A 24,030-nucleotide genomic window follows, 5' to 3' on the forward strand; every position below is an offset into this window, starting at 1 on the left:
AAGTGATGACTGTCAAGGTTTTGCTTGTTATGGAATCACCGGTGCTGGTCACTGTCAATACCCTCCTCTTGATACCTTTCAAATTATATATAAATACCCCTTGATAGTTTTGTAGAGTTATCTCTATCTTCTTTTTAAATAAAATTAGAGACGACTTAGTCGTAACAGTACTTGCCCTTTCCCTTTTTTCTATTTCACAACAAAAGATACTGTTTTATCTAAAATATGATGGGGATATTTATACTATCTAGTTTGGTTGTTATTTCATATATACGTAATTGTTTTATAAACCAAAGTAGTTTATAACTTTGTCTTGTTGGTGTTATGAAATATAGCCTTGTTTTCTTAGTTGGTCTTGTCTTATTTAATTTTGGTTTGAATCTTCGTTTGGGTCTTGTGATTTCCATTGCGTCATAATAGTTCTCGGTACCGGGCTCTTGTACCCGAACTATTTTATTGGCTGAATTGGTTCTGACATATTTAATACGGTCGTATTTTGGTGTTGTGTTTCGCTTGAAGTTATAAAGCACGTGACTTTCACGTGTTTGGTTTACAGTATGTATTGTAAAGAAGTAGGAGAAAGGTTGTTGAAGATTTTGGAAGGTGTTATGAAGGTTAACGTCGAAATGAGCGAGGAAGAAGTTCAGTGGTGTCTAAGGAGTAAATTGTTTTTCTGGTTGTTGTTGCGCTTGGAAGATCGGGTGCTAAAAGTCCGAATGAATTTTCTAGAAGTCACGTCAAATTTGAAAAATCCGTCTTCTATTTTTGATAAACCCAGGGAAGCGGTTTTTGCTAGTCGTCGCAGTTGGAATAGGAGTTATTGTCGTATTTAATATTTCTTGGGATGTTGTTATTTGAATTTTTGACATCTGATTTTATTTTATTCCCTTATTTTATTCTTATAGTTTCATTTATTTTATCCGTATTTTTAGCTTATGATTTATTTGTTTGACAATGGTCGATCTGATCTTGTATTTATATTTTTCGTTGTATATTTTTGACAGCTATAAAAGCTTATTTTATTGACAGTGAATAAACGTTATCTTTTCCCTAGTTTATATTATTTATATTCTATTATTTTTGATACATAACTTCTTTGGCAGCTCTCCATCGCTTACTAGTGCATTTAATCTCTTTCTCTGTTTGTATAATCTGATATCAAGTCTTTACAGTCTCCTTGAACCATCATTTTATATGTTGTTTATTCTCGTACTATACACAAGGTAAACATAAAAGACAGGCAGATCCATATCAAGTGGTCCGATCTACCAGAGAAGGTTATTGACTCGTATTCAAGTTTTATAGTACTCTTTAATATTTTTTGTAATGGCCCCTCCAAATTCTGATCAAGTAGAAATTATCAAGAAACCAAATTGGCGTATTGTCGAGCGAAAGAATTTTTCGGGTGTCTCAGTTGTCGGTGAAGACATGGGAAACGAAGCGTATGTTTAGTTGAAGAAAATGGAACGCTACAAGAAATCTGTTAGACTTTCAGATGAAGAAGCTCTTTTCGTGGTCGGTGATCATTTAACTAAGAAGGCCGAAACGTGGTTTAATGTTGTTGGCGTTAAGGCTACTTCTTGGTCCCAGTTTGTCCTATTGTTTAAGAAACAATATTTAGTTGACCGAGAAGACAAATGGTGGTTTTTGTGGCCGTATGCTTGTAGATGGGGGTATGCTGTCCAATAAAAATGCAGAAAAGAGTGTAAGGGAGTTTGAATAGTGTAAGGGAGTTTAAAAGAAAACGGGCTGCTTTGATAGCCTAAATACAGCTTCTAATATGTAGGCCAATAAGAGGGCCATGAAACAAGTGTAAGGTAGCCAATAAGAGAACAAAAAAGAGTGTAATGGAGTTCAAAAGATACATTTTCTGGTTTTCACGCATTAATAATACGGATGAAATACCATCACCTTTTTTAATAAGCTTGAGTATTCAAGTTACTAACGGTTCCATAAGAAAATACGAGAGAGCAATGGTTGGAGATAATAGTGCTATTAGTGCAAAAACACTAGTCATATGTAAAGCTGTCAAAAAAGAAAAAAGAAAAAAGAAAAAAAGAAAAAAAGAAAGAAAAAAAATTCAGTAACGTTCTTTTGATTGATCTAGTTTCATCTTACCTCAAAGTAACCGATGGGAAAGTTTAATTGCACTAAATCACGAGTAACAAAAGACAGAGTACGTCCTAATCGTGGACGTCCTTTCGGTACAACCAATGCAACTCTTATTAGAAATCACAGTGCGAACCAGTCTAGAATGACGGCCTTTTTGACTAACCAAAGTAATACTACTGCTTCCACAGACAACATTACCTCTGTGTCAAACACGAATCCCGAAGATCTTATTGAAACAAACGTTATTCCTGAGAATACAACGGCTACAGATAAAGAAGTAAGAAATGACCCTTCTTTACGATCCACATACATTCTAAAACACTAACGCCGGTTTGAGATAATTCCATCATTTTTATCTTCTAGGAATAATAATACCGGCCGCCAAAACACAACTTCAACCGAGTTAAGCGAAAGCGACAATGTAGAAATAAGAGAGATATCAAACGATCAGGAACAATCCTCTTCAAATGATTTCCAAAACGCAACAACTGATGTTTTCGGAGAAGAAGAGTTGTTGGAAGAACTTGACGAAGATATGATACAGAAGATTGATAGAGATGCTGGATTGGTACAAGAGAACAGTGTTATCGATAAATTTTTAAAGAGCATTCAAGATAGAATAAAAGAGGACAATAAGAAGGACCCACTTCGATTTCCAAAGCGACCAAAACAATACCAAAATGGAACCTTTTGGGTACAAAGGAAGAGTCCTGTCTTTGCCCTAAAAGATCAGTTAGAGTTAACACCAAATGTCTTATACCAGCCAAGAGTCTTTTTGTGGTTTCCTCACCACCTTGTTTCAAATTTAAAATGCCCAAAATGTAGTACACCTACCACGTTTTTTGTTAAAGAATGGAATACATGTCCTAGAGCAAGAAGAATTACTGATTTAGATGAGTAAGTATTTAGCTATGTCATTTTTAGCGGTTATCTTTGTAGACAACTTACATTAAATTTTATTAAGCTCTTTCTACGTGATGACTGTAAAATACAAATGCACCAACGACAAAACACCCGACTCTTTCAACGGATATGATAAGGGTTTAGTGCAACAGTTACCTAGAATTTATGCCAAAGAATTTCCAGCCATTTTGACCGAATCTTCTGGAATATCTACTAGGCTTGCAAAACTTATGCGACCTTTATTTCAAAGCGGTGTTGGACCACAGCGACTGAGTAAAGTATTACGAGTTATACATACTGAACATATCGATGAGCTTCAATTCCAGTATTACAAAAAAATGGTTGAAAAATTACAAAATCCCACCATGATTGACTGCCTAAGAAAAAAGAGAGATGGTGGCAGTGTGTCGTATGATGAAATTTCTTCATTTGGTGATAAGCAAAAGTATGCAGGATATATTCCTTGCGCTAACTATCTTAGTCATGTTTATTCGTCGCTTATTGAAGAATTTGTCCTATTCATGGACCAGTTGACTTCAATGACTGATGGAATTATATTAAAGGGAGATCACTCTTTTAAAATAATTAAGCACATGGGCAAAACAAACGGTACATCTGTGTTTTCTTCTCTTTACACTGTTATGAACGAATATGAGGAAATACGAATGCAAGTGTTGGCTCACACAAAATCTCTTAAGGAACTATCCGGAAGTTTTGGGTCTATGATGGAAAGTTATCGACGTTATGAATTTGATATGCCACTGGTGTTTTATACTGACAACGTAGCTGCAGACAAAAACACACTCGAGGCTTATATTCCTTCTCTTTCAGACAATGTACGAGCAATTGTGATTGACAAATCTACAGGCGATGCAAATGTATCAAGCCAAGATCAGTTTCCTCCAGCAGTATTGCCTGAAAGTATCGCAATCGAAATAAGAGATACAGCGCAGGGGATAGATGAATCGTGTCAGAAAATTTTAGATACTATTGATGTTGACGATAACAGCAGCGAGATTTTTGTCGGATTTCACTGTGAATGGGTCGCTCCCAAATTTTAGAACAACCCATGCCCCAATAAGCCATGTTGCTTTAGCTCAAATTTATCATGAGGAATCAAATACTATCTTCCTTTTCCGAATCTTCAGCTTTGATCGCGATACATTTCCTGGAAAACTCAAAGAAATCATAGCTTCCAAAAGAATAAGAAAAATTGGAAAAAATGTTGGTGGAGATTTGACAAGATTGAAACGATATGTTTCTGAGACCAATGGCGAGCTAGAGCTTGGTACTTACTGCTTCAGTCGTAATGCTATTAGCAGCAGTAGAAAATTACTGAGTGACATATGTAATGTTATTCTTAAAATTCATCTTCCAAAAAGCAATGATGTTAGATTAAGTAATTGGGAAGCTCTGGAGTTAAGTGATCAGCAAAAACGATACGCATTTTGGGATGCATATGTAGCGATTGCCGTTTACAATTCTGTAAAAGGAATGCAACTGGTGAATAAATATGTTACAAAAAATACTCCAGTTGGTACGTTTGTTGTTGTATTCCCACGAAGTGCATCGAAAGCGGTGACAGCGGCAGCTTTTGGCTACATTGCTGACTCTAATGATCCTGAAAGTCATGATTTTTCTTTACAGAATTCTATTTTTACTCCCCTGGAAAAAACTGATATGGCTCTCATCAAGTTCGTGAAAGTTAAACGTCCTGGATTAATTTTGGATAAATACAAAGCAGCGAATAGTGGATGTGAAGACAGAAGTGTTACTTTGGAGATGTTCGGAGACGTGCCCTTTCTTGCATATGTGGAATACAAATGCCTGCGTACCGCCTCTGAATCTATAAATCTCAAGGATATACATTCGGAGACTCTTACCGAGTCAACCGTTCCTGCAAATATATCTTTCTCGTCTAGTAACGCGCCTGTTCGACTGGATGAACATAAAAGTACTTCCGAAAAAGCAACGGTTCCTAGTAGAGTATTAAAGGATGCTTTTCATTTGATCGAACAGATACCTATATCTCTAAGACATGGTATGGCAAAGGATTTCAAACGCAGGTTTAGAGATTGTCTTTTTGCTGTAAATGAAGAAGACAAAAAGAAAGTAGAGGAATATGTGATCAGCATTGGCTCAGATCGGGCAACTCATTTAGTTAACAATCCAGATTTCATATGGGAGCGGGTTAGAAGAAGTATACCGCCGCCAAATGAGCTCGCAAGCCTTGTTCAAGATTGCTTTGATAAATATGCTAATCTTGTATGTATAAAAACGGGACACCCTCTATTTGATAAAGAGTCTATATTAGCATCAAAAAGAGTGATGGATCAGATTGAGGCTGGATATGTGTCTGATATTGTTGATGGCCCGCCTTTGTACACGGAGAAAGGTTTCGATAAAAATGGTTTAATGAGGTATGCTTGTAGTAGAGGTACTTCATCTGTGGAAGGATCCTGTCATTTCAATATTATCAGAAAATTTTCGTCTTTTAATGCTGGGCCAAGACTCACTAATATGGCTCTTTATGATTACCGTCTGTTTCACAACATTAATGTAAGTTTAAATGTAATTTGTTTAATTTAAGCTATTATTAACGATGTGCCATTTCATAGATGGGCTCTAAAAACCGCTACGGTATTATTCACAAAAGTCATTATAGCCCTTGGCTATTTCAGTCTATTGATGCTCTGCGTTCTAAAGTTGGCCATCCAATGCGAACTGATTCCCATTTTGGAAGTAGTATGTTAGAAAGCGCTTACTTATATCGTCATACAAATGAAAAATTTGGCATATCACCAATTCCTTCTCATATCAAAAATGACCACCTGATGCTTCCCTATGACCCTAATACGCATTTTCAGTCTGGCCTACCTGAAAATAACCCAAATATCAAGTCAGTCAATAACAAAAATTCATCAAAACGCTTTTTAGAAGAAAAAAAGAGAATCACTTGAATTGATTCGCCAAAACAAGAATCACTGAACAAAGAATTTTTGAACTTAGCGCTATACCTATAGTAAAACTTCCCAACATGTACTATGGATCCCATCAGTTTATTTATCGATATCTGAGCAAATGTCAAGGAACCAAATATGCAGTAACTGCGGTACATACTCCCCAAGAAAAATCATTATTTGATCTTATGTTGGATGATTTCAATGAAAACTCAAAATACGCATACCTTAAATCTGCCAATGGCATTGTGAACTTTGGATTAATGGCAGCCGCTTGGTCCAAGATATGCTCCTCTACCAACTTCATATACTACAAAACGCCTGAGCATCTTTGCTCTTATAATAATATACTTGAAGATAGACGAAAGTACCGTGATACAGTAGCGCACAACATAGTAGCATCAAGATCAATTCGTTTAGCTACTCAATCTAAACGAAGATACAATACATCCACAGCCGCCAAAAAGTACAGAAGACTTGAACCTGCTGTTGACACACCTAACGGAACAATCACTCCAAGTAGTGATTGCTTAGAACAAACGACTTCCACACCTATCAACATTGCACCTAGGCCACCTAACGTGCCTCCAGTTTTAAATAGCGATGTTTTTTTGTATTTTTTAATTGCCTAAAACTTTCCCAAATCAACCGATATACCACTGCGAATCAAAAGATATTATTTTAAGAGTCTTTATAAACAATATCTTATGAATAAAAAAATACTTTTACTGCAAAAAAAAAAGTTGTAGGACATCTAAGTTGGTCGCTTTTCAAAAAATTAAGCGGAGGCGTATAAGTGGGGTTGGAGATTTTAAACACTACTCTGCGCACCCCATTAAGTTCATTCTCCGTTCATGTAAGTGTCAGCCAATAGAATGGACTTAATCCTACTGAGAAATGTGTCATAAATTTTTTCCCCGAAAAAATCCCAGTCCCACTGGAATCCCTAACATGGCAGATCTTGTAAATGCTTAAGGTTTTCCAAAAATAAATTCTATGAAATATTTAGTTACATAAAACAAAAGAGAAAACTATGTACAAGAATGCCTTATGATTCCTTTTTTTAACTTTTAAGAAAAAAAGTGAAGTATTTACGACTTCTTTCATTTTCGTTCGTTACATCACTACGTCGCGCATGTAGTATTACCCCTGATACATATTCTTTTTTGGGTGAGCCGATTTGACATATTTTTAAAGTTTTAAGGTTTTTTGAATAAATCCTCTACAAATTGTTTAGATATAAATTTAGGTAGCTAAAACTGTATACAATCATGTCTTAAGGTACCTTTATTACTTTATATAAAAATAAATGCTGAGAGTCTTTTCATTGTCGCTCCTAAAATCAAACGGGGACAATCTTACGCGTCTGACGAATGTTAAATGCTCCTTTTTATACTTTTTGCAATTTTTCTATCATAACATGCCCAGACCTAACAAAAAACAAAAGGCTATTAGAAACAGACTTAGAAGAGAAGATGGATGCATTCGATCTGCCGAAGTGGTACTCGCTGAATGGGAAATCATTGAATTAAATCACGATCAACTAGTCGAGCAAGCCGAGGTTGTAAGAGCTGAGGCGAGTTCTCTTGATATTATTTCAGATAGCAATACAGAAATAAGTAAAAGACCACTTACGTACACTGGTACATCCAGAACAACAAAATGGAGAAAGAATGCCGAGGCTGCAAAGGTAGATCCAGCTCAGACTCTTCAACGTTTTGGATTTACTATTGCAAAAAGTGTAGAAACTCAGCAATTAACAAAGTTCATTCCTCACACGGAAAAAGAAATCGAAGGCATCAAAAAAATTATGCCTGCTGTCAAGGCTCTTATTTTACCCGTAATGAGTAAGAAGAACGACGATAATGCTCGTGCATCATACAACAATGCTAGGTATTTATCTGTGTACGAATATTGCTTGAATCGTTTGGGTGGAAAAAAGAAAAGGATTGGCTTCAGAAGAAGCAGCCGAAAAATTCTGGCCCCAAAATTCAAAGGAATACCGTGGGATGACCATTGTCAAGTGGACAAAGGAGTTCATTGACGAGGGTAAGCTTTCTGACCACTCGCAAGGCGCCCATGTTAAGAGAGTATCACTTTTAAGTGACTCGGATGTCAAGTTGGCCGTTTTGGAAGAAATTCGAAAGATGAAACCAGCTCTTCGTTCCTTGATTATCATTAAAAAGATTATCGACGAGCAAATCATTCCTTCTGTTCTTGGTGTGGCTGAAAGTGACTTAAGTATGACAACAATTTCCCGTTATTTGTACGAATGGGGATATTCATACCGAAAAAATAAAAAGACTATTTTTTTCGATGGCCATGAAAGAGAAGATGTGATCAACTACCGAGATGAATGGTCTAAAAGAATGGTCGAATACATGAAAAGATCAGAATTGTATGCTGGTGACAATGAGAAGGAGATTCTTGAGCCAGTTCTAGATGAAGGTATAAAACAAATTGTGTTTGTTACGCAGGATGAATCCACATTTTATGCAAATGATGGTAAGGATGATCTGTGGTTGTTAGAAGGTGAGAACCATATCAGAAAGAAGGGCCCAGGATCGTCAATAATGGTCAGTGAATTTCAATGCCCTTGCCATGGAACCATGAAGAGTGCTGGTTGGACTTCTAGAAGATTTTTCAAAGCAGGCGTGGGCAGAGAAGGGTACTGGAAGTACACTGACATGTTGGAGCAGCTTCAAGACGATGCAATCCCTTTGTTTGAGCTGCTCCACCCTGGTTGTCAAGCTGTTTTCCTCTTTGACAACAGTTCCAATCGCAATGCATTCGGTAATGATGCTCTTGTTGCAAATCGTATGACACTTAATGAGAAGCCATACAAAGACAACGAAAAGTATCAGTTCAAAGACACGACTGTAACTTTAACGGATGGCACCCGCTTGGAGCAGTCTTTCTTTTACACCAAGAAGACCAGTGTCACCAACAGACTGGGGTATGTCGTGAAGACAAAGGAGACACGATACTTTAAAGGTATTCGAAAGATTTTGGAGGAAAGAGGCCAATGGCTTGGTCGTGATCTGGAAGGCAAGGTTTGGAAAATGCTATGTAAGTCGAAGGAGCCAGGCCACAGATCAATGTGTTGTGCTCGTCACTTTCTTGAAAGTAGACCCGACTTTGTGGCGCAAAAGTCGGCTTTGCAGCAAGCCGTTATTGACTCAGGTCACATTTTTGAGTCATATCCAAAATATCATTGTGAATGCAACTGGATAGAAATGTACTGGGGTTCCGCCAAAAGGGAGGCACGTTTGAGATGTGATTACACATTCAAGTCTCTTGATGATAACTTATCAAGCTATTTGGATAAAGCTTCCAATGTAGTTCATAAAAAAGGATTTTTTCAAAGGTCTATGAACTACATTGAAGCATATAGTAACTGTAGTGACAGTAGAGAAGTCGTGCAGGAAGTAAAAAAATTTGTCAGCAAGTCCTATTTATCTCACAGAAAAGTTAGACTTGATACTGGTTTATTGACTTAATAAAAAACAAATTGCACAATGAGCATGGTCACAATCAGTCAAAACCATTAAGAATGAACATTCAGATGTATGTCTAGCTTAAGGATTCTACAAAAAAAAAAAACACATGCCACCATTTCGATTTCGAAAAAAAAAATTTGAAACAAAATCCAAAAAATTGCTATTTAAAACTGGAGGCACGTTAAACAGATATTCATATGAGATTAAATCTCAGTACAATCATAATTGTACTGATGACGTCCATCTCGAGATCGTACAGTCACTATATTAAGAATCCGCAATAATTACAAAGAAGCTATCCCGGTCAATTAAGATCCTTCTTCGCTTTTTATCAAATTAATAAAGATCCTTTATTTGTGTCTCATAGACTTTATAAGACTTTATTTAAAATTAATTAGTGAATACCGCTTTTGCCACAAATATTGTTGTGTTAGCTTTTATATTGTTTTATCGTAGATCATTTTACTACAATACCTGAGTCACCCACTTTGATATACGTGAATCGTAATGCAGAATCACATACGGTAGTAAGCTTCACGGAATATTTGTTCTTTCTATCCCTGAACATAGCACCCACGGTTGGTGAATGATAAAGTTCTTATAATCCACAGCACCAATCACACCATTCAATCTATCCCCAGTGCTACTCCCAAAACCGACAGCGATCGCATTGGCTCTGATAGGGTCTGATGGCCATGTAAATAAATGACCAAGTTGATCCTTAATTGCTTTGAGTGTTCTTGGGGTGAAGTTGTTATAACTACCTGATGAAACACCCAAAAGCATATACGCTTGGCGATATCCGATATGGCAATTAGCCAACCGAAATAAAGCCGTTGCGACTTGGATATAAATCCGAATAGTATTCGGAGCAACAAGATTGAATTCTTCGTGTGCCGAAAGCTCGTTCACCAAATGCTCAAAAGCACGCTTACCCATACGGTAGTTCGCGCGATAACTACTGACCTGGTTTTCGTCATTGTCATTGAGGAATGGGTGTTCCAATCTCCAAAAGTGGTATCGACGCGATTTACGTCTATCATCAGCACTAATTACTGTTCTTGTTCTTTCTACATGTTCGCCCATCATGAAAATGGGGAGATTGTTAATAGAAACTCCATATTGATTGCGGTAGTTGCTGGCAATAAAATCATATTGGAGACGTTCTGCTTGGTAAAGTTCTCTACTGGAATGAACAGTCGTCATATTTTCTACGAGGCGTTGTCCAGTAGAATTAAGAATTTCCATTCTATCTTCTTCGAGAGATTCAGATTCTTCGTTGATTTGAACTATAAGGAGCTGAAACTGAGACACGATAAACGCAATTTGTTGCGGGGTCGTCATTCTTAAACTGTAATTTTTATCTTTTTAAAATAATAAAAAAATCGGTTAAACTGAAATTTTGTCTTTAAAAAATAAAGGAAAAGATATTTTAGTAATCTGCAAAAACTTTATTATTAATCATTCAAATTGGGTCATTTAAAAAGCAACGTCATGGATTTCCGAAAAAGATTTCTTTTGGAAGTCTGAAGTAACCTTTCACAAAAAAAAAAAAAAAAAAAAAAGAAAAAAGAAAAAAAAAATTTAATGTCCTTAATCGGGATCTTTAAAAAATAGTTTGATGTGCTTGCGAGGGCCCCTAATCTCGTGGGGAGTTTGAGCAAAAATCCTGATTGCCTTTGTCCTTACAAGTAACACTTGTGTGATCAGGTGAGTGACACACTCTGCAGGGTTCCTTACAATCTTTGGAGATGTGACCATGTCCTTTACAATTGTAACAGTTGTCCGAGGGTCTTTCTTCCACCTTTCTTCCATCAGCTTGGTTATTGGATCCACCATCTAATCTCTTTTCCAAGTGGTCCACTAGGTCTATAGTTAAGGCAAGATTGTTTTCAATCACGTCCAACTTGTCAAGCTTCTCTAATTTCTTAAATAGGATTTCCCATTGATTGGAGTTTTCCGCCTTTTCCGTGTAACCACGAGGAGCTCTTGACCCACCATAATCACCATTATTTCGTTTCAAGATAGTATTCACCTGTTGAGGCTCTTGTACCTTAATAACCTCCTTGGTGAGACCTGTAACCGTGCCCGTGTTGTTGTGACATTGTTCTGCCCATCGCAATAAAGATTCCAACCCTTCGAAGGTATTAACCTTGGTCTTGTCCAGATTGTTATAGGGATTCTTCTCAATATAATCACAGAACTTCTTGACTTCAGGTAATAGACCCTTTCTGATCTCCTTCACCGTTTGCTTTTCAGTACGACTAGCGAGTTCCACTGGATCCAACTTTCTGAGTAACGCACGCTTAATATTCATGAATTCCCAAGGAGATTCGGACTTAAGTTGAACACGGTCTTCGTACGCTTCTTCGTATTTCTCGAACCATTCTGCAGTAATGAACTTTGCCGAAAGTTGCTTGACCAGACAAGCACTAGTACAATCATCGAATTTCATCTTCTTGTATTCTTCCAATCCCCTTTTGAAAGTGTTCAAGAACCATTCTCTAGCATAGTGGGTAAGACACCTGAAGAATAATTCCTTTCTTCTGTCCGTAGACACCCAGTTATTCCAAGAAGCCGCTTCATTAAAGTCCTCCAAAAACTGAACAGGATCCTGTCTATCACCACTAGCAAATGTAGGCGCACTCTTTGCGCTAGTTTCGCCCAACACCAAAACTGAATTTCCTTCCGTAGCCATTTTTTTGTTGTTGTTGTTGTATTGTTCTATAACCTTGTGAATCTTTAGTTTAATTATATTCCAAAATAGCAGCACGCCCAGCTACTCCACCAAATGTTGCGAGGGGTCTATATCTACCTCTTGACTAGATAACTGTTTCTAATTAAACGTTGTTTTTAACTACACCAATTTGCAATGATATGTAAAAGGATATAGTCTCGAATTTATATATAGAAAACGAACAAAAGAAAACTTTATATAATAATAAAAATGTGAATTTATGAATAAGGATCTGTAGTACCTAGTTCCTCGACCATTAGAGAAAGATAGAATAATACCCTTCTCACACCCCATTTCAGCTTGTGACCTGTGGTATTTGACAAAATATTACATAGAAAAGTAATGAGATAAAAGTATATTTTTATTAGAGGTAAAAATGGACTAAAAGAACTCTGCTGCTATGAAATAATTGATCCTTTTTATATTGCACAACTCTCCTGAGTTTTAATGATGAGTCAACCTTTCTGGTTTTGGAATAGATCTATACTTTGTTTCCCGCCTTGGATTAAATGGATACTACTCGCTAGAATTGTTTCCAGTTAACGTTGTCCCATATCAGTGGATCGGGAGCATGAGCAATCTAATAAATCTTTAGTATGACGAGACACTTATTTATCAGATCATGCAACGGTTACTGTAAAAGATGCATACTTGTTTGTCAAGTGTAATTGGCAATAGAACATAATAGTTGATCATTTATTCATTATCTTTGTAATGAATAAATTACGATCCCAAATATAAAATGTCTTATCGATATTTGTATATTTGGTTGTAGAAGCTAGGTATCCATTAATTCATACACTATTTCTTTATACTCTTTATCAGCAGTATAACTATATCAATATATAAGTAAATGAACCATTTATATTAATAGTTGTTTTATTCTCTCTCTGGGTAGCTAATCCATTGAGAGAACTATTAATATTAAGTTTCTCTTTCTTATAATTCTTGATTGATCTGAGAAGTTTCTTTTCTCGATCGGTGATATCGTAACTCAGTGGTATAGCATTCTGTATCCAACTGTCATTCGTATATCGTATTTAGGCCAATCATGCAATCTTTTATATAGAAGTATGTACTCGAAGTAGGAGAAGTTGTATAGCAGTATAAAAGCGTATGCTGATATGCAACATCAAAGGTTGTTTAAATTTTATTGTTTTTTTATTTAAACGATTTGCTTAATTATTCTTAAGTGAATCGTACCCAAATACGACATGACCGCTTGTATCATTTTGTTTACTAAATATCTTTCTATGACCGCTCACCACAAGATCCATCGTAGTTTTATATGATGGACCATTCATTTGGTTTATTGAAGATCGTAAGATAGCTGTCCTTGATTTATTATTGTTCCTTAGATTCTCTGATCTCTCATTTGTCGGAGCCTACACTCGCACCAAATTTTTATCTCTTTTAGGGTGTTCTCAAGCAAATTATTTAAAATTTTAAAATAAATCCTTTAATTAAAATCAAAAGTCACAAAAAAACACAACTCCAATTTGGTAAAATGCTAAACTGTCATTTGTACATGGCACAGACGCCAATGTTATTTTATTTCTTTCTTGTATTCTTATCAAAATAAACATACTTTACCTTTGCCTCTACCTATTTTAAAAATGAACAACCAAAATAATGCTTCTTACCCTATTGATGGTCAGCCTGAGAGCAGCCAGAATGGAATCGTTGGACGTGGACGTGGACGTGGACGTGGAAGTGGAAGTGGACGTGGAAGTGAAAGTGGACGTGGACGTGGACGTGGAAGTGGAAGTGGACGTGGAAGTGGAAGTGGACGTGGACGTGGACGTGGACGTGGACGTGGAAGTGAAAGCCAAAATGAAGATGATTTCGAAGGCTCACAACGCTTCAGAGGATCTGGATGGGGACTAGCGGAGACCTTGTTGCTTATTGAAAGGTATAATGAGCACTTCCATGCTATGGATTCGGCTAGAAGCTTGGCGGAAAAAAATGAAATTTTTGATCTTCTTGCGAGTGAATTTCATGCAGCAAATGTTGAACGTGCTCCTCGGACCGACGAACAGTTGAGAAGCAAGTGGGCAAATCTTTTGCAGGATTTCAAAAGAAATTACGCCACCCGTAATTCTACCGGACAAGCAACACCCGCTCGTTCTATCATTTATGACAAATTATATAGCATTCTGAAAGACTTACCTTCATATTTTCCAACCTGTCACTTTTTCCTCAATTTCAGGGGAGTTCAGAACAAGAATTGAAGATGCTCCTGAGGATGATGACAATTTGGAGCCTGAGGTTGTTGGTGGTCCTAGCCAGAATACTGCCCATACAAACACTGCAGACGATGTGTTACGTACTGTGGATACCCAACCTACAACAGCAGGTAATGTACGTTCCGAGGGGATCTTTGCTGTCGGTGAACAAGATCAACCTCCCACTGCAAGACGCAGATTAGAGACACCCCGTGTGTCAACAGCCATCACATCCCCACCAGCAACAACAACAGCACCATCAGCACCATCAGCACCACCAGCACCAGCACCAACAGCACCATCAGCAACACCAGCACGCGCATCGGAGCCCTTTCAACCTACCCAGGTAAGAGTAGCTTCGATGTTGCCTTTACCATCGGCGTCTGAACAACGCATCGAGAACAGCATGTTGCGTGTCTTGGACCGGGTGCAACAAACTCAAGCTTTGGAAAGGGACAACCACTTTCAGTCCTTTCTTCAGTATAGTCGGGAGGCCAATGCTGCATTACTTGCACGTAGTGATCGATTGGCAGAACTGTTTGCTCAAAGTAACAGGGAAACAACAAGACTTGTTGATGCAATCCTTCAGGATATGGCCAATCGAAACCAACAGGGTCAAAATAATAATAATAATACTGATCAATAAAAATATATAATTTTGTTACAAACATTACTGGTTTATTGTTGAGGAGGCATATAGGGGTTGATGTTGTCCCTTCTAGTTTGACCATTCCGATAGGCGGTGCTGTTGACTGACTGACTAAAACTATCCGGCCTAGCAGCAGGCTCATCGCTCGTCACATCGTTCGGCTCATCTTCTACTAATTCCAGAACAGGGTCATTCATCTCAATACACAGATTGTGTAAAATACAACAAGCTGTGATAATACCCACAATATCGCCGGTATCCTTGATGTATATATGTTTGCTGAGGAATCTCCAGCGAGAAACCAATATACCAAAAGCTCTTTCAATGGCCATTCGAGTTGACGAATGGATCTTGTTGAACTTTTTTTTGGCCAAAGCATCATCAGATCTTCCAAGGACTTCCGAAGCAGGATAAGGCACAATTATATGGTGCGATAGTGGGTATGCCGAGTCTAAAACATATTTAGTTTTTTTCGAAGATTTTATTCACGCTTATATATTTTACCTGCAAGGATATACCCATTCAAAGGAAAGTACTCTTGGGGGTTTTCCAAGGCAACTGTTGCTATCTCGCTGAGGTTGAAAGCAGCAGCATCGTGTGAACGACCTATGTCAAAACGATCAACATCATTGCATACAATCGGACAAATAAATTATTACCTGAATCACCAACCGAAATGTAAGTAAACTTACTCTTATCATCACATACTGCCGTAAGTTTCATGGCAAAGTCTCCCTTACAATCCCTCCAATCCTCGGCATGTTCCGTTCTTGATTCAATCACAAAGTTCTTGCCGTCCAAAGCTCCAACAGCTGGTAGACCCCGAACAGTGCGGCCTATACCATACTGGAAACCATGTTTGATTGCAGCGACACGCTGCTCGTCCTTGGGCCATTCGATAAGATGCTTGAATTTGTTAACAACGGCTTTTACAAAACGTTGCGTAAAGTTTCTGTAACTACCGTGAGAGACTCCTATAGTCAAGTGGGCGCAGCGATAGCCAACGTGACAGTTAGCTAAGCGCCAAATTGCACATGAAATCTGGACGTATGGAGGGATAAAGTTTACAGCTCTAGACTGAAAAGCGGGATCTCTGCATAGTTCGTTTACCACCCTTTCGAACGTAGTGCGGTTCATACGGTACATGGCGCGATAGCTGGTTCGTGGATTGTCGTTATCAGTCAAAAAAGGGTGAGAGATGCGGAAGTAATGGTAGTTGGCGAATGAATGGCGATTGTTGGCCGGCTCAGTTGGGTATGTTAAATGAGATTGAATGAGAAAAGGCGTCAACTCAAAGAGAGAGGGCGAATCTAAAAACGTGGTCTTGTAATAAAGAAACACCTGTTCGTTCAATGCTATTTGACTCTCAATGAGCTGCTGGTATATAGCGAGAACTAAGTTGCGATGGTTGCAAATAAGTTGGTAGTAGTAATATAATTTATCGTTGTAAGACATTTTTAGTATTTGTTATGAAAGAAAAGAATTCCCAGACAAAATGAGTGATGTGATTTTAGTACTTTTTCGATTTAAAATGATATTTTAATGTCAGAAAACATTTTTTAAAATTTGACCCCTCCATAGTGGTGGGGTCAAATATTTTTAATTAAAATCAAAATTTTAAAATTTTAAATAATTTGCTTGAGAACACCCTTAGGCAGGAGAATACATCCCGATTTTATTTACTTAACACAATTGGCGGAATAATTATCCACCGGAAGAAAAAAAACTGTAGACCGATTTCTTAAATACACCACAGCTTTTTTGGGGGGTTCCTCTTAGGCCAGCCAATCAAAGATCAAATTGGGATTTTTTTTTTTGTTTTTTTTACATGTAGTTTTGTTTTTACATGTAAATTTTCAAGATGATTTTTATTATTGCAAATTTACTATCAAAGACCAGTACGTGCCAAACTTTGAGATGTTGATCAACCGAATGTCTCTTTGCTGGTCAAAAATAAAACCAAAGTCCATTACATCTTTGCATTTCCAATCTTTACCAACAGGGACGATGTTGCTCGGGTGAATCAATACATTGCCGAGGCGATCTACTTGAACAGTCGACAGCCAGCGACCCTCACCCAGATCTCCTTCCTTGACAAACAAGTATTTATATAAGTGTAGGACTTTATTGTCATCCTCCTCAACCCGACCTAATGATAAGCCAGTTTCCGTTTGAAATAAGCCTGTCAAACCAGCAACAATGACCGTCTTGGAAACGTAATAGCTGTCAGATATATTCTTTCTTGCACCAAAGAAATGCTTCTTAAACTGCGAATTTTCCGATTGCATAGCTTTGATGGCAATACCTGTTTCACCACGAACTACTTTTACGTACTTGAAGCCATTCTCTTTCCATTCTTTTGTGTAATTAAAAGAAAACCCATTAAATATCTGTCGACAGATGAACTGCTTTCCGAAACGCTTCGCAACATCTCTAGAAGTATATTGTCTGTTAGTCATAAACAGATGCTCACGAATAAACTTATTGAATTGTTCAGAGCTTTCTGTTTCGTATTGTAAAGGACAACCAAATCGTTTGATATCCTCAAGCAAATGATACAGCATGTGCACCTTAGGACGTAACGAGAATAACGGGGGCTTCGATTGTGTGGTTTGACAAATGGAATTATCCAGACCGTACAAATGGTATGTGAAATCCTTCAATGCATTTTCGAACCAAAGTATGTATTTGTCAAAGTTAGATTCCACACCACGAATGTAGATCAATGAACACAACTTTGCCAAGGATGTGAAGCATCTTTTAAATAAACCAAATTGATTTTCGTCAGTAAACACCCTGTTAAGAACCGTAGGAAGAACTTGTACCAGCTGCTTGTAATCTCTACCAACAAAGGAACCACTGTGACGAAGACTACGTCTAAAGGTTCTTGGGTAAGCATCACGATTTCTTGAGGATTGCAAAGCCGCATCAAGAGTGACTATCTCGGATGGAGAGAGGACCGTTTTGGTAAGATAATCGACAAGGTATTTAACGCAACCAAGTGAAACCGTATGGAGGACTTCTACAGGACAATCCCTGGTGGGATCGAAAGCATTAAGACGAAGAAATGCCTCACTACCATTGACGGAAAAACTGTATGTTTGATCCAACATTTTGAAGCGTTGTGGATCATTTACTTTGCACTGAACAACTTCGTGAAGATCCTCTAACCGTCTCTTGGGATAGTCGTGGGAGATATATGCCACGTCGGAACCTTCATCAGATCGAAGTAAATCAGATAGTTTCTTTGGCTTAGGACGTAAGCACGCACGGCATGGATGTCTAGCATTAGTACCTTTGTGCATAGCTAATTCTGAATGTCTTGGGTTATCAGCCGTCAACAAGAGTAGAGGCGCGACCAAAAGAATATATTCACCATGATCGTAAGAATACACCTCAATTCCATCTTCCAGCTTTGCGAGATCATCAACTAGAGAGCTTACCATATTGACAGCTTTCAAGTTCTTGTCAGAAGTACAAATGAACATGGTATTCTCACGGTGATTTCTCTCTTCCATGGGCATTGCAGCCAAGTACATCAGGTAGCTATCAAATACATTGTACTGCTTGGATTTGTTACCAGAAGTGTCATCAGACCAGAGGATAATGGGCGAGATAATGACTTTCATTAGTTGTTGGACATTGGGACTGCTAGGTCGAACTCTCTTAAACTTTGTGCTGAAATGAAGACCGTTCCAAAGGTTATAAATATCACCATTAAGACCAAATGCCACAAGACAGATTTCGCCGTTAGTATTGTATTCTACGGTACATCCATCTCCTTTGAAATTTGGTAGCTTCGAAATAACATTATCAATATGGTCTACTGCTAAATAATGCTTCTCGGGAACAATTCCAAAGTTCGTGTTTGAATCCAAAAACGGCATATGGTTACCGCTTGACAAACCACCATGTAAGACCTCGAAAGCCTCACAAACAACATGATTTCCAGGTGAATTTGGCTTTGCAACTGTGACAAACTTACTTAAAAGATAACAGTTGCCAATGTTATTCTCGACTAGATCACCGACCCAAATGTCTTTACCATGCGCGGTCACCATTGGTGTTTGGAAGCTTGGGTGATTCCTCCATTTTGTGCCGTGGTTTAAGTCAAAGCATCGATTTGAAGTATAATCAGGAAGTGTAGTGTGGTGTTTTGGGATAATAAAAATTCAGAACAAAAGGAAATAAAACAAAAGTAAGAATACTTTGAGACTGTTGATATGTTTTATTGTTTAAAAGAGAATTAGGGATTATCAAGGTCAAAGAATAAAGGATATATATAAGATGTCTGAATTTAAATTATAAAATTATTGCATAATGGAAGTACACTATTTTAGTGCGGTGTCTTCTTGCACTATTTTAGTTAAGGACTTGTAGAGACTAAAGAAGTGTATTTGCTTTATAAAGTAGTGATGGTGAGATATTAATATTTTAGTGTTAGATGTATGATGTAAGTGTATCTGATGTTATTTTTATTATGGTTCTTATCAAGAAGTAAGTCAGATCATCACATGTAGCCATCTTTTTAGTCATACCAGGAGTAGCTACTAGGTGTTCCAGGTACACGGAGGGCTCATTCATAAAGAACGAATGCTCCTCCCCTTTCTTGTTGCGAGCCTTGCGTTCGACAGGAGCGAAACCAGGGATTTTGGGTTTTACCATCGTGAGAAAGTTGAAAATTCTGTCAGGAGCAGGTAAAACCAGTGGTACTTTTGAAGCTTTCTGTAACTTCAAAGTCACTTCCAGAAGATAGTGAATTTTCTTGACCATTCTTTCAGACTTCAAGTCCTCATCGCCGTAAAAAAATCCGTGGATAAGTCCTTGCAAGGGATAATCAAAAGGATTTGACATAGCCGGGATATCGTCCATCTCATCCATTACACTAGACGCATAATGAAGTCGATCCATGTCGTCTTCCACGTTAGCGACACCAGCTCCAGCAGAAATGTTTTCAAAACTTTGGGCAATAGGAAGAATTGTATTGAGAAGGAACCCTTGGTTGATATCAGCTTCGTCGTCAAAATCCTCTTCACAAGAACTGTAAACTTCATTATCAGAACTGTTTAAAATTTGTGAGTATATTTTTCGTTTATAAATATCAAATATATTTCTACTTACTAAAAATCCTCGGTATCGTGAACTTCAGCATCTTCGGCCATAGTTGTGCCATCATCAGAGTCGCTACCGGTAGCCACGTTTGGGTTTGATACTTCTAATGCAGGTTGAGTATATTCAGTAAACCTGTGGTTCACAGGTTCCGTACTATTATTCTGGTTTGATCTATGTTTTGTTCTTCATATGAGAAAACAAAATTAGTAACTAACAAATAGACATTCTCAGCGTCAAAAACAATACCTTTTTCGCCAGTTGTATACTCTGTTGAATTCAGTCGATCCAACTTTTTCAGGGTGCTCACGTTGAACGTGAGTTTTATATTTCTCCAATTCGAAGGTTTTTTTGTAAGGGTACAAAATGGACAAGTAACATGTTTAAGAGTATTACTTGTTTTGCAGTTAAACGTGCTTGTATACTTTTCCATAGTGAGATGTATAATAAGTAAGTGTAATGGGAAAGAAGAACGTATAATATAAAATAAAAATATGTCAATTATCTACGCTATAAATTATGCAAGCTTCTGTCATTCGCGCTAATTTAGTCTTGTTATTTCAGCGAAAATCTTAGCTTAGCTTAGATAAATTTTTTCTCTTTCTTTCAGTTATTTTTTTTCTCTTTATTTCCGTTATTTTTTTTTTCTTGTAAGGTAAGATATATCACATCACTTAAAAAGTTGGTTTCTAACTGTTAAGCCCTTAAGACAAATTAGCTTTGCATCTTTTGTAACTGGCAGGTTTAAATGGTAATTATCAATTAAAGCCAAGAATGTTTAACGCTTTATTAACAAATAAAACCTTGATTATAGGATTAAATAGTAGTATATTATGTACCAACAATGTAAGTAAATGATAAACAACGCAATACAACTACATATTAACCAGTTTGCTTCCATTAAAGTCTCTTAAAGGTCTATCGCTATTTTTTTTATTGAAAAAGGTATAGTTAATCATCTTATTCAGTACATAATTTTTTCACTAACTAACACTATCTCTAGGTAAGCTCTTCTGCGTCAAAGGCTATACAACTCTACTTTAGCGATGCTTCATCGATTGAAGTATCCCAAGGGTATACGTTTACGTGTTGAGGCGATAAAAGGCGCTGATATAGTAGCTATTTTATAAAATAATCTGAACCAATAAAAATCGTATTTCAATCAAAAATTTTTGTAAGCTTTTTACCCCCAAACCCCCCAGATTGAGAACCCCCAATTTTCAATGAACCCCCAAATCTCGACCCCCCATCTTCTAAACTAGGAAGGAGAATTTATTTCTTAAAAAAAATTTAAAACTCAAAAAAAAATCAGTGGGAGTGTAGAGTTGTGTTATAATGAAGAAATTTCCATGAAGCCGGGTTACTTATTCCCGATCTTTTATTCGTGAAACATCTTTCCTTTTGTAGACAATAGCATTTATTATGTGGTTTTAGCACACCGTAAAAACGGAGTCCGGGTGCGTTAAAGTCGAGCCTTCCTTTTAAAAGTTCACGGGCCTCAGTCTTTCTCAAACAGTGAGGAGAGACTGAAATAAGTGAATTAACAGCAGTACGTTTATTTTTTTTAGGCATTTCGGATTTGATTTTTTCAAGATGGGGTCTATTCTATTGGTGAAATGGTCGAGATGGAAGCAAGTAAATTATTTTAAAAAAAGGTACAGTAATAATGCTCAAGGTTTACCCGTTTGATTCAATATATTTTTATTGGACAGAAGATCAAAAATCACGGAGAAATTGATTGAAACACCACCGTCTATTTGGGGCCGATTCGGCCCCAAATAGACGATTGAAATAGTTCTTGTTAATAAATGAAATCACCTCATCCCCATAACTAAAAAAAAATTCATCATATTGAACATCCGTCCCTGCTAATTTAGATATCTAATTTGAGCATTTACCGCACAGTTGTCGAGTAGTTACTCGAATAGTTACGAAATTCTGAGCTGAAAAAAATAAAAATTATTTTTCTTTACTGGGCGAAGTGACTGGATTTTGATTCCTTTTCCCTTTTTCTTATAAACAAAATTACAATGGCACCTAATATTTCTAAGGCACATAAAAAACCAAAGCAACAATTGTACATGTACATTACTGATGATTACATCAAACAGCAAGAAGAAGAAGAACTCAAACAAAAGGAGAAATTAACTCATCAATTATATGGAAAAAACTGTTATCTCGAAGGACCCTTGCCCGTTACTGAGGATGACGATGAACTTAACCACGAAAAAGCTTTTCGTTCCGATGATCACGACTGCGACATGAATTCTCCTGGTGGTGGTGATGATGATCACGGTGCATGGAACGATCACGACGATTTTTTTGTACTCAACCTGAACCTGTCAATGAGGCTGCTACTATTCAGCCTGTTATTACCCAGCCTGTCACTACCCAGGCTGTCAGCACTGAGCCTGTTGTCAACTTGACTCAACATAGAATCAAGTTACAGAAGCTTTCTGCGGCTTGGAAGGACCTTATGAAGGTCTTTCCAAATGCATATCTGGCTTTTTTGGCTCATAATGGCGGCTTGCCCAATATGTTGGATGGCCAAGGTTGTCTTAGGAGTCCTTCTTGTGGGTGTCCCGATGACTATATGAGGCTAGCCAAAGTCAACTTCTTTTTTGTCTGGGGTAATGTGATGTCACTATTTTAATATTAGTTATACTTATACGAAGTTTCAAAGGTGTAAAAAATAGCGAAGGATTTTTCTACTGTAGCCATTGTAATACCTTGCCTGTTGCTTTGGTGGAATCTGGATTTTTTCCTTTGTCACCAAACAGAACAACAGGTGCTGTACATTTTAGTCTCTGTGATTTTTTTCTTAGACTAAGAAACACCTTTGCAGGTTCTGCTGAGAAAATATCAAGCTTCTATGACGCCTGGGCTCCTGGCACCGAAAAGGTATAATATAAAAGAAAATCAACATGTTTTGTTTTATTTTCTTATATTCCATGTAGACCACTATCTCGGAGGAAAAATGCTCAAACACCATCCTTCTTTACCATAAGATGGTTGAGCTGTCGGAACAGATGGTACTGGGGGAAGTTTCCACGTCGTGTCCTGCTTGTCCTGAGGTTTTTAAAGAAAAAGAAAAAAAAACTGCTTTATTAACTTTTTAAGTAATTTTTACAACAGGTTGGATCAACCAATGTTAATGACAAGCAGTTCATGACGATGGATGGAAACTTTCATTTGAGAGGTACAAGATTGCTGGCGGATGAAGGTGATCTTTCTAAGGTTTCGGGCCTTGGGAAATTCAAGAACTTTTGGATGAATGAAGACTTGGTCCAGTCATTTGACAAATCAGAGAAGGTAATTGATAGTTACTAAGTATCATAATGCAATGTATTAAAATGTCTATATCCTTTTTATTCACATATAGCCTGGAGCCAAGGCTACTTCTACCACCGCCAAGGCTACGTCTACCGCCACCACCGCCGCCACCGCCGCCACTGCTATTACTACCGCCACCAAGGATGCTGCCACCAATGATGCTGCCACTGCCAAGAGCCTTAATACCAAGAAGTCTACGGTGGAAGAACCCCGGATCTTTCAAGCCTTGGTGCACCAGAACCGCACATCGGCCATATATCCTGTCCGTGGTGTCTTTGGCAGTGGCTGCGCTAGACACGATACTGTGTTCCAACTTGCAGACATGAACGCCGGGGAAGGGTAACATTCGCTTTTCTTTGTTTTTTTTTTAAAAATCGATACATATTAATTTATCATAGGTTTAAGTATCCACTGGCTGCTATAGCCTCTGTCGAGAACCAGCTTGGTAGAAAGGTTTCTTTACATGTCATGTATGACATTGTATGCAAACTGGAGCCATCTA

At 37.6% G+C, this 24,030-nt stretch overlaps 5 protein-coding genes across 5 annotated transcripts; 2 read left to right on the forward strand and 3 right to left on the reverse strand.

Annotated features, from left to right (window-relative positions):
- Positions 1-1,326: 1,326 nt before the first annotated feature.
- Positions 1,327-6,607, forward strand: EV154DRAFT_569718 (uncharacterized protein; the record flags this gene model as incomplete). The annotated part of the gene is made up of 8 exons (XM_051606152.1): positions 1,327-1,442; positions 1,488-1,589; positions 2,176-2,389; positions 2,450-3,009; positions 3,077-4,050; positions 4,112-5,574; positions 5,634-5,914; positions 6,025-6,607. The coding sequence occupies 8 exons, from the start codon at positions 1,327-1,329 to the stop codon at positions 6,605-6,607; spliced, it is 4,293 nt and encodes a 1,430-aa protein (XP_051452011.1).
- A 3,402-nt stretch (positions 6,608-10,009) lies between these two features.
- EV154DRAFT_569720 (uncharacterized protein) lies at positions 10,010-12,173 on the reverse strand (the record flags this gene model as incomplete). Its single annotated transcript, XM_051606153.1, has 2 exons — positions 10,010-10,839; positions 11,216-12,173. The coding sequence occupies 2 exons, from the start codon at positions 12,171-12,173 to the stop codon at positions 10,010-10,012; spliced, it is 1,788 nt and encodes a 595-aa protein (XP_051452012.1).
- Positions 12,174-16,957: 4,784 nt separating this feature from the next.
- Positions 16,958-19,147, reverse strand: EV154DRAFT_569723 (uncharacterized protein; the record flags this gene model as incomplete). Its single annotated transcript, XM_051606154.1, has 1 exon — positions 16,958-19,147. One exon carries the CDS (start codon positions 19,145-19,147, stop codon positions 16,958-16,960), a length of 2,190 nt encoding a protein of 729 aa, XP_051452013.1.
- Positions 19,148-19,526: 379 nt separating this feature from the next.
- On the reverse strand, positions 19,527-20,628 carry EV154DRAFT_486901 (uncharacterized protein; the record flags this gene model as incomplete). The annotated part of the gene is made up of 3 exons (XM_051598908.1): positions 19,527-20,148; positions 20,208-20,381; positions 20,414-20,628. 3 exons carry the CDS (start codon positions 20,626-20,628, stop codon positions 19,527-19,529), a joined length of 1,011 nt encoding a protein of 336 aa, XP_051452014.1.
- A 1,562-nt stretch (positions 20,629-22,190) lies between these two features.
- On the forward strand, positions 22,191-23,525 carry EV154DRAFT_578343 (uncharacterized protein; the record flags this gene model as incomplete). Its single annotated transcript, XM_051606555.1, has 5 exons — positions 22,191-22,519; positions 22,546-22,825; positions 22,855-23,096; positions 23,153-23,269; positions 23,331-23,525. The coding sequence occupies exons 1-5, from the start codon at positions 22,226-22,228 to the stop codon at positions 23,523-23,525; spliced, it is 1,128 nt and encodes a 375-aa protein (XP_051452015.1). The 5' UTR covers positions 22,191-22,225.
- Positions 23,526-24,030: the final 505 nt, after the last annotated feature.

The sequence above is a fragment of the Mucor mucedo genome (assembly GCF_025094135.1).
Source record: "Mucor mucedo strain NRRL 3635 chromosome Unknown EV154scaffold_161, whole genome shotgun sequence".
Taxonomy (NCBI): domain Eukaryota; kingdom Fungi; phylum Mucoromycota; class Mucoromycetes; order Mucorales; family Mucoraceae; genus Mucor; species Mucor mucedo.